Source organism: Nicotiana attenuata, unplaced genomic scaffold (genome assembly GCF_001879085.1).
Source record: "Nicotiana attenuata strain UT unplaced genomic scaffold, NIATTr2, whole genome shotgun sequence".
NCBI lineage: Eukaryota > Viridiplantae > Streptophyta > Magnoliopsida > Solanales > Solanaceae > Nicotiana > Nicotiana attenuata.
In genome coordinates, this window is record NW_017670960.1 from 97,560 (window position 1) to 108,435 (window position 10,876).

At 35.2% G+C, this 10,876-nt stretch overlaps 2 protein-coding genes across 2 annotated transcripts; one reads left to right on the forward strand and one right to left on the reverse strand.

Moving 5' to 3' along the window:
* Positions 1-2,098: 2,098 nt before the first annotated feature.
* Positions 2,099-2,701, forward strand: LOC109244817 (VQ motif-containing protein 22-like). The gene has a single exon (XM_019411968.1). The coding sequence runs from the start codon at positions 2,099-2,101 to the stop codon at positions 2,699-2,701; it is 603 nt and encodes a 200-aa protein (XP_019267513.1).
* A 3,250-nt stretch (positions 2,702-5,951) lies between these two features.
* LOC109244820 (anthocyanidin 3-O-glucosyltransferase 2-like) lies at positions 5,952-8,638 on the reverse strand. Its single transcript, XM_019411972.1, has 2 exons — positions 8,168-8,638; positions 5,952-7,344 (listed from the first exon to the last, which is right to left on the reverse strand). The coding sequence occupies exons 1-2, from the start codon at positions 8,508-8,510 to the stop codon at positions 6,239-6,241; spliced, it is 1,449 nt and encodes a 482-aa protein (XP_019267517.1). The 5' UTR covers positions 8,511-8,638; the 3' UTR covers positions 5,952-6,238.
* Between the last annotated feature and the right edge of the window lie 2,238 nt (positions 8,639-10,876).

A 10,876-nucleotide genomic window follows, 5' to 3' on the forward strand; every position in this document is an offset into this window, starting at 1 on the left:
TATGTTCTTCCTTGTCTCTATTCTCCTTTTTCAAAATCCGGCAGAACTTCTTTGTGTGCCCTTTCTTCCCGCAATGATAGCACTCAATATCTTTAAGTCTGCTTCTGGATTTGCTTCTATTATGTTCTCTATTTTGAAAACCTCGATTCTTGCTTCTCCCCCTAGAGTCAGTCACCAAGACATCTGATGAGAAGGAACCTTGATATTTTCTTCTCATCTCTTCATTTAAAAGGCTGCTCTTGGCAAGATCCATAGAGATCACACCATCCGGAGCAAAATTTGATAATGGAGTTCTAAGAATTTCCCAAGAATCTGGTAGAGAACCAAGTAGAAACAAGCATTGAATTTCTTCATCAAATTTAATGCCCATAGCAGATAACTGGTTCATGATCCCCTGAAAATTATTCAGATGATCTTTTATTGCGGAACCATCGTGGTATTTTAAACCCAACATCTGCTTTATTAGAAACATCTTGTTGTTTCCAGTTTTCTGAGCATACAGACTTTCAAGGTGCTCCCATAGGGTCCGAGCATGTGTCTCCCCAGAAATATGGTTCAAAACATTATCGTCAACCCACTGTCTAATAAAGCCACAAACCTGCCTGTGTAACAAATTCCACTCTTCATCTGATTTATTATCAAGCTTTATAGTAGTGAAGACAGGTTGATGAAAATTCTTGACGTAGAGCAAATCTTCCATTTTGCCCTTCCAAATGGCATAATTTGTGCCACTCAAAGTAACCATTCTACTAGTGTTGGCTTTCATCGTTTATCACAAATACAAATACTATTTATTATGAGACCAAAGTAATTCTTTTCTGATGTGAAAGTTCAGACTATGCTGCAACCACAGAGCAAACTCAGACAGAACCTTGGCTCTGATACCACTTGTTGGGAATAAACCCCGTAAAAATAGTATTCACGGTATTAGTGATAAACGCGGAAATACTAAGTTATGGTTAAATCAGCAAGAATAAAAATGCAGCAATAATGACACCCAGATTTTACGTGGAAACCCTTCTGAATAAGGGAAAAACCACGGCCAAGAGGAGCAACTGATATCACTAGAGCGAGAAATTTTACACTGTGTAGTAATGAGTAAAAAATACTCCTAAGACCACTACACCCTCAAAAGAAATAAACACTCTTTTGCTTTTTTCACCTCACTACAATATCTCTCACACTCTATTTTTCTTCACAAACAATTTTTTTTTATAGTTTATGGAATACCTTGCTCTCTCTCTTTTCTCTCTTTGTTGGTGTATCTTAAAATGAAGGTAGAGGCACCTATTTATAGTTGCAGAATACCTATGTTGATGTATGCAGTGACATCAACTCTACTGTAAAAGTCAGCCGCCCAAATCTTAAGTCAACCGCCCAAATCTTTTCTTGAATTGGCTGGCTTGACAAAAGGAGAAAAGAAGAAGCTTTTCCACATATGGGGCTGGACCCCACAAAATGGTCTGTCTGCTGCATATACAAATCTTAATATGGAGCAATTAATTTTTCTCGCGCTACTTTATTGCGAACATATAATAACCTGTAAAAAATACGTAGGGAATTTATTTTTTCTTTTCTTACAATTTTTAAAATTCTTAAGAACCAAAATTAAGTAACAAGTGCTTCAAATTTAAACGATCGAAAGCTGTGGCGGGATAAATAAGATCTCTACGTCCTAACCAAAGGTCTCGGATTCGAGTCTTGCTATGAATAGAAAAAATCCTGATAGTGAACGTTTCCCCTTTAACGAACCTTACGTGTGCCAATTTGAATTAGTTGGAGCCAAACAACATTGTATATTGGGTGAAAAACAAGAAAGCTTTTCAAAATAAAAACTCATAACCACCAAACAGTTCTCCTAACTTTTTTAAATTGAGAGAAAAAAGGAAATATATGACTAGAATATAGCTCCAAATTAAGGAGGGAGTCATGACCTGTCCCATAATACAAGTCATTTACTTTGACTGGCAAAATTTTTTTTTATCTATAAACTCTATTGATTTTCCTTTTGTTTTATTCTCTTTTTTTTTTTTAACCAAACTCTCTAGTTTCAAAAGCTATATTTATCTCACTTTCTTCCTTCTAATATTTTGTGACCATGAGTGAAACCATAACAAATCCCACTGACTGGGTACAAATCTATCAACATTCCCTCTCACAACAACCTCAAACTTCTCCGCCGTCAACCACCGTCTTCGGCGGCGGCCGACTCTCCGATGCCACGGTGGTCACCGCCACACCATCTTCCACTAGTCCTGGTCATCACAGCCCCCTGAGCCGTGATTCCAGGCCCATTAGGAGAAGATCCAGGGCTTCAAGGCGAACCCCAACAACTGTATTCAATACAAACACAACCAATTTCCGAGACATGGTTCAACGGTTCACTGGAAGCCACAGTGAACCATCTCCATTCGCAGGACTCGAACCCGAGACATTTGGGTCGAGGAATACTAATCTTCATCAGCAGATAGTGAATCCAAGTACTACTCCTAGTGCTTACAGTATACAGTTTCAGCAGCAAGTACAACAAACTTTGCCCTACACAAATCTCCCCCCTCACGGTCATAATATTGGCCATGAAGCTTTTTTTCATAGACTAGGCAACAGTTCTTCTAGATCTAATATGGAGGTTTCTGAGAATTTGATTATGGATAATAGAACTCTGTTTCCTCCTCAACATCAACGACGAGGACAAGAATGAAAATGTTTACGTTAGTACCACCAAAAAATGTGGTGGAATGAACGAGATTCTTCCGATCTTATTCAGAAATCTCAAGTTCGAACCTTAGGAATGAAGAAATTTCTGTCACGGAATATGCAACGCGAATTTAAATTAGTCGGACCAGGATTCAGTTTATTACTCTGTTGATTGTCGACATAACTTGAATTAATAGTTTGGGACCATGACTTATAGCTTCTGACTTTTCAACCAAGTAAGAAAAAGTGATCTTTTGTACATAGAACAAGTTGATTCGCTTCTCTTTCTTTTTATTTTTATTTTAAATACTATACCTACTTTTTTTTTGGGGGGCATAGGATTGTAACTTTACTTGCTCTTTGGTCTTTTTTGACAAGTAATTCCTCGATATCTTTATTGCTTTTTTTACACACTAAAGTTTGTGGTTTAATGGGTTCTCTTATTGTATGTTTTTTCCTTTTTTTTGGGCATCATTTAATTTTTAACTTGGCGTTTTTTTCTGAAATTTTGATCATTATCTCCAAGGTGAACGTTGGGCTCATTCATCTCTGGGAAGAGAAGTAAGATCCTTATGAAACTAAAATATATCCTCTTTTTAATTTATGAGGCACACTTTTATTTTTAGTCTATGTTAGTATACTGTATTTGTAAAATAATTTTGGAAATATAAATGAATATAAACAGAAATGACAGAAAACCAATTCGAGCCCACTGAATTCACAGTGTTTCCTTAAGGAATTTAATCCCCTCCTAGTACCCAAGGTTATGGATTATTTCCTCCCAGGATAGAACGAATTACACACTGGTGTAGTGGTACTTCAAACCCCAGTGTTTCAGCGAACACAAAGTTCGGTAGCAAATCACACTTACTTTTTGCTTTGTTTGATGCTAAAAGTATACAGAAGAAGGAGAAGAAACTTAGAAAATCGTAGTGATAGCAGAATAATGTTATATTTATAGCCAAAGTTGGGCTGAAATCTGAAGAGGTGCAACTCTTCAGAATGGCTGTTTATGCAAAACGCCCACAGCATAAATGTCATTACATAAATGGCAATTTACTCAACAATAAAGAGGGAAAATAAATAGGGAAAATTGAAGAGGGTAGTTATTTTTCTGTTACCAAAACAGAAAAACGGATTGGATTTAATATTAATATTTAATATTAATATTCTGTTATTAAAATAAATATTTAATAACATTTCTGTTAATATTTTACTATTAACAAATAAATTTGGTCCAAAAAGTTAATCACCGAAACCGAGCCGAGCGACGACTGCGCGAGACTTGCCTTCTTCTCAACTCTTTAAGAGCTAGAAGAAGAGCAATTGCTTATATACCCATAAAAAAACTCTTCCTCTTCCAATATGGGACAATGCCCATTTGCCAAAGGGGGAACTTAAAATTTCACTCAAAAATTTCATTTCCCTCCATTTCCCATTCACCCTCTTTTAAGTATTTAATATATTAATTAAATACATCCAAAACCCAACAGTCTATCCCAAAAAAAAAAAATTATATTTAAAAATAGTTTAACTTTAAACTTTTCATTTTATCTCTAATGAGGTATTATAGCCGCACAATGGCCATGGCTTGTTTTAGACTAAAAAGTCTTTTTTTTAATTATTGATACATAAAATCAGACGGAGGGAGTCATATATAAATTATAATTAATAAAAGAATAAGTACCTGATGTGTTCAAAAGATTAAACTTTTTGAAGTTGCATGTACTAAATTATTAGCGTGTTCATATCTAGTACGCATATGAACGCCTGAAAATGATGTTGCATGTCATGCTGAATAAGAAGATGTTGTTTGTGTGTGACATAAATAGTAGGAGAAAGGAAGTTTACAAGAGAACTTTGATGGTATTAAAATTTACTTCATTCATTTTTACTTATCAATTATACTAAATAAAAATATTACTTTTACTTGTTCATTATACTAAATCAAGAGAAAGACAATTTTTTTTTCTTGTTTTACCCTTATTATTAACTACTCATTCCGCAAATCATTTTTTAAATTTTTGGAAATGCTATTATTATTATGGGTAAAATTGTAAAATACATACTTCATTTATTTTTTCTTAAAAGGAGTGCAAAGTCAAAAATAAACAGCTAAAAGTGAACAAAGAGAGTAATTATTTAGAAAATACATGTCAAAATACAACTATAAGACTAAATGAATTCCACTAATCAGTATACTGATCGACAATAAAATATCAGCCCACTGTCAAAAAAAACAATGTGTTATATATTTCAACATAAATTAATATGCTTCCTTGACAAAGTCAATTCTTGTTCCTCACTGCTCTTATTTTATGTAATTAATTGACCGATTTTAACCATATGATAGTTTAACATCGAATCACCTAGAAAGTAACTACAAATAATTGTGTTACATACACGTTATTTGGAAATTAAGATAAATAACCTGTTGGAGTACAACAAATTTATTATACGTTGCTAGTGTAAAATAATTCTGCATTACTAGTGTGTATGAATTAAATTTTACTGTGTATACGTTGGTATATGACTTTAACTTTAATTGACTAACATTATTAAGGATTTAGCTATCAAGTTACTTAAAAAATAACTATAAGTAATTACCATAATAAGTGAAAATTGCTAGTTGTTTGCTCTTCGCTACACTTTTGGTCCGTCATTTATAGGAGATCCACGTGTTCAAATTATTCGAGGAAAAAAACCTGAATTGACCCCTCAACTTTTGAAATAACCCTTAGGTTGGAGCTCCATTAATAAGGGTAAAAGAGTAAAAAAAAAAAAGACTTTTTCTAATGCGAGGTAACATTAGACACAAAAACGGACAAAATTGCTCAATTTCAGATAACACAGGAGCAAATTTGATCTATTTCACTAGAATATTTGATACAATGGACTTAATTCTAACCCCAAACAGACCAATAAAGGTTTGATATATATCACTTCGATTTGTTCGAGTTTGAGGTCTTTCCTTGTGTTGGTCTGATGCATCACTTCGATTGTGTCTGTTATGTCTCATTCTGATTCACGTGGTATTCTATCACATACGGGCGGAACTGGGATTTGAAATTTATAGATTCTAAATTTGCAGTCAAATTTATAACGTGTCTTATTTTATTCGGTTTGCAATTGAATATTTATAGAATTTCAGTGAATTTTTAACTATATAATAAGTGAGAGTTGTTGGTACGACGAAGGGTAATTTTGAAATTTCACTGAGTCCAGCTGTTATGCTTCTTATATACACACGTGTATGCTGTAATACAACACATATATTGCCATTTAGTACATATATAAATGAGTCTAACAAAAGTTAGTGGATTCGTCTGAACAGGTATGTACTACTATGACTCCCCCGATCAGATATCGCGTCTTATGGTAAGTGCAAATATAGATAACATGGAAAACACGTCCATTTACATGGCTGTGCTCAGCACGAACAACCTTCACTAGTAAATTAGAAATGAGGGTACATAACCAACTAAAATCGATGAAATCTCAGAGTATAGATAAACTTTATTGAAAAAAGTATTACTATTAATTATTGAGAATTCTCCATTATACTCTGTATGAAACCTCCAATAGAAGTGTAAGAAGTTCCACCTTCCATTTGTGCTGCTCTGCTCTTCTCCTTCATCTCCTTCACCTTCACCCGAATTTCACTTTCGGAATCCATAATTTCCTTTATTGCTCTATCAATCTCCTCGGCTTTCACTATAACTTCTTTGCCCATCACTTTCATATCCTTCCTATAATCCATCTTAATCTCCACTCCCATTCTCAAATCCTTAACCAATTGAAATGCATTCGCTTGTTGCTCCGCGTACATTGGCCAAGTTGCTATTGGCACGCCAAAGTACGTACTTTCCAAAGTCGAATTCCATCCACAGTGTGACACAAATCCTCCTACCGATTTATGTGACAAAATCGCCAACTGAGGTGCCCATCCTATTACTTTTCCAATCCCTTTTGTTCTTTCCAAGAACCCTTCTGGCAAGATTTCGTCAAGATTTTCATAGTCACTTGGAAATCTTGCATCTTCGGTTGGTGGTCGTCTTAACGACCACAAAAACCGACACCCACTGTTCTCCAGAGCATAGGCTATTTCCTTAACTTGTTCTATTTCAAAGCTTCCACCACTACCAAAACAAAGAAACACTACAGATGAAGCAGGTTGATCATCTAACCATTTCATAATATTCTGTTCAGATGAACCTAAGTTTTCACCTTGAGCATTACCAAGGTTCAATACTGGTCCGACATGGTATATAGGTGGAAGATTCTTGTCGCGTGAGAGCGAGTTTAATGCATGGGATTCGAGCTCTAGAAACGTGTTTATCATAATACCTTTGGTTTCTCGAAACCTTTTTGCGAGATCAAGAAACATTGTTGAACCACCTTCTTTGTCTAAGGCTACAGAGGGCAAACATTTTGCTGGAAATGGATTGAGATATGTTGCTATAGAGAGTTCTTTTTCAGGTTCGTCTTTGTACTTGGTAATATCTTTGTTAAATTCATCCCTAAGGCACTGTATATGAAACTGCAGACCTAGAGTTGCTGCACCAGAGGTGTAGAAAACATAGGTTGGTAGCTCGAACTCATTAGCCACGTCTATCATTGAGGTGCAGAACAAGTCGATAACAATCCCTGGACAATTAATTTTAGCATGGTAAGTGAACTTTATCCTATAACAGTAATGTCATAAAACTATTTCTTGTAATATTAAAATTGAATATTACCGACTATATAGTAAAAGGCGTTAAACTTTATTCGCTATAACATTAAGTCATTAAAATATTACTCTATCACATTAAAACAACTCAACTTTATCTACTATAACAGTAAAAGTATTATAGTTTGTCCACTACAACGATAAATCTATGCATCGAAAGTGATTTTACTAACAACAACAACAAGAAGAACACACTCAGTATAATCTCACATAGTAGGGTCTGGAGAGGGTATGTAGATATTAACCCCACCTTGTGGAGATAGAGATGATGTTTCCAATAGACCCTCGGCTCAGAAAAGCATAAGTACCACGCATTGAAAAGAAAAACAAGAAGGGACAACACGTACCGAGGAGCCATATAAAAGCAGCATAAATAACAAAAAGATAGTAAGATGACCGAAAAAGCAAGAAACATCAGGTAATCATAGAAACCTAATACCTACGTACTAATACTACATGTATGAACAATCTAGACTACCTAACCTACTACCTTAATCCTCGACCTCCACACCTTCCTATCAAGGGTCATGTCCGAAGATGATTTTACTAGTAATATAGTAGATAGAGTTTTGTGACTGGTAATATCAAATAATCATTTACTTTTACTGGGCAATATAATTTAGTGACTTTTGAATAAAGTTCAGTTACTTTAACGTGAGAAGAAAAAGATAGATTAGTAACTTTACTGATATAACAAGTAAAATCCAATGACTATACGTGAATTTGACACCAATATACCTGCTAGTATAGTATTTGATTCTGACTTGAGAATTTCGGAAACAGCATCTCTAACTGCAGGCTTATGACCGGCAATAAACGCGGTGAAAATATTGTTTTTGAGTAGCTGCATAATGGAATCGTCCTGAGGGAGTCGAATGAATTTCAAACGCGAGCTGAAATTGACGACTGATTGGATATAAGAATCGAGTTTGTTATCGTCAGGCCATTGGATGATGAGGACTGTGATAGATAGCTGCTCTTCTCTAGCTATAAGTAGCTTTGCCATTTCAACTGTGGATACTAAATGACCAATTCCTGGAGAAGGAATGAAGACTAACTCTATTTTCTTGGTATCTTTCATTTTCTTTTTGGCTTAAAGGTTTATACTAAAGTTGAAATTTGATATTTGTTTGAAACTTGAAGAGGAAACTTGAGTTTGTTATGACTTGAGAATTGGAATGTAAGATTGGTTTGATGATAATCCTTCTGATTAGCTATTTATAAGATGAAGATATGTTAAAAGGTTAATTACTTGGAGTCTTGAAATTAAATACTTTAGTAAGTGGAGTGATGACAAGATTAAGTCGTCTTGGTGATTAAGAATGACAATGATGTCATGGCTTAGGTGAAAGTGTTGTACTCCTTATGTTTCATTTTATGTGATACTTTTATTTTTAGTTTGATTCAAAAAAAAAATGACATCGCTCCGGCAAATACGATGCAGTGAAAGACGTTGCTGATTATGTGGCCGTAAAATAACTGTCAACAGCTAGCCAACTCTGCTTGCTGATAATAGGTGAATTTAACTATAATCACGCCTTAAATAATCACCTTCTTGTATAGTTTTGATGATAAAAGTAATAACAAAATGCTCTTAGTAGTGCTTTTCATGATTTGCGGGTGATATATGATCAGGGAAGGCTAGGGAGTACTTTTGGAGTCAATAATGAAGAAAAAGAGGCCAACTGTGAAATTCCCCAAGTAAACCACGCAAAACAGGTTTGAAGATTCAGAAAACTGGTTTGACCGCGGTTCCACCGCGGTGGAAGATAGCTGCGGATAAAACAAGATTCAGAGAGGGCATTTAGCCGCGGTTTGACCGCGACCGCGGCAGAACCACGGCGGAAGCAGAAAACTTCAGGGACTAAAGTGTAAAACACGGGATTTTTAGACCTAAACCCTATTTTAAATACAAGACTTCGCCCAAGAGAGGCAGGTATTGAATTTTAGAGTATCTTGGCAAGGAGAACAATTGTGAGAGATCACCCAAAACATCTTTCTTCTTTTCTTTGATTTTTATTGCTAGTTATGATGAATTCTATCTTAGTTTGTTTTCCCATAGCCATGAGTAGCTAAACTCTTTGTCTAAGGCTTTGAGGGAACCTATTGGGGGATGAACATCTTGTTTATGTGAATACAAAATGCTAGCTTCAATCTCTATTTGTTCAACTTTGTGCTTGTTGTAGTTAATTGACAGGATCCTCAATTAGCTGTGCCTATTTAGTGTGCATAACTTGGAAAAGAGTGCATATTTAGGTTATTGTTGAACAACACCACTCCCAAAGTATAAGAGGAATCTATAATTGCGGGTTTAAAGGCGGGATTAGGGATACCGAAGCCTTGGGTGTAATCTAAAGTGAATTGTGCTAAATAAAATAAGCTAGTGTATCTCGGGAGAGTGCAATTAGTATATTACTGTGATTACTCGGGAGAGATTTACGGTAAGATGAGCGTTCATGATTGATAGAGATGTGTTGGTAAATTTGTGTGAGCATAAACAGAAGGGACTCTTTCAATAGGGAAAATCATTGCCTTAGCTTCTTCTCATCATTGTTTACAACCTTAGCATTTTAATTTTCAGCTGTTCAAGTTACTTGCAATCTTAGTTAGTAAAGCAACCTTCAACGGTGATTCAAACATCTGGGAAACTGGTTCTGAAGAGTTTAGTGGGTCTAAAGACAGTGATTGATAGGTTAACTCTCTGTGGATTCGACCCTGGGCGTAATATTCGGATTATATTTGCAACGTCTGCAGAGTCCTTTTTAGAGGACATAGTTGGGCGTGATCACTTGCTAACGAGGTTTATAAAATGTGACCTGAAAAACGGAAATAGCGAGACATGGGGTCTCAACAAATGAGAAGTGGCTTCCGCCCACGAAATCCTCTCCCTCCACAAGGTTGGACTGGTCCCCGGAGGTGATGTCAAGTTATTACCGATGGAGCATGATGACAACAATATTTTTTTCGCTTCTTTCGTACTTTCTATACTTGAAAATAATTTAAAAACTTTATATTTTATTCTAAATAAGTTGGTTTAAACATACAAATATTTATGAATTGTTTAAATAATTTCAAAATTCTTTTTTCTCTTTTAAAAGGTGAGGGGACAAAAGGAAATATCCAAGTAAGCGGAGTGAGTGCTAAAAAGTACTTAGATTTGTCTTGGTGATTAAGATTGGTAATGATGTTATGGCTTTGCTGGTTTGTCTTTTTAATACTACATTTGTTTATTTGAAATCTCTTCATATTTTGTGGTTTTACTTCTCAAGATAAGAGGAATTTGTGAGAGGGGTGTTGACGGCGTTGACCGAATCTTTCGTTATTTCCTTGCTCTGTACGCATAATTTATCGGATTTGGAGACTTTAATGAAATTTAGATCACAAATTTTAAAAAAATTCCTTTATTTCTTAAACTACTTGCCTGTAAAATTAACCCATACTATTATT

Bases quoted from the DNA above. Each gene is read 5' to 3' on its own strand.
- LOC109244820 (XM_019411972.1), bottom strand. From the start codon at position 8,510: ATGAAAGATACCAAGAAAATAGAGTTAGTCTTCATTCCTTCTCCAGGA. The intron at 7,345-8,167 runs GTATATTGGTGT...TTAATTGTCCAG, and splicing joins ATCAAATACTATACTAGCAG to GGATTGTTATCGACTTGTTC.
- LOC109244817 (XM_019411968.1), top strand. From the start codon at position 2,099: ATGAGTGAAACCATAACAAATCCCACTGACTGGGTACAAATCTATCAA.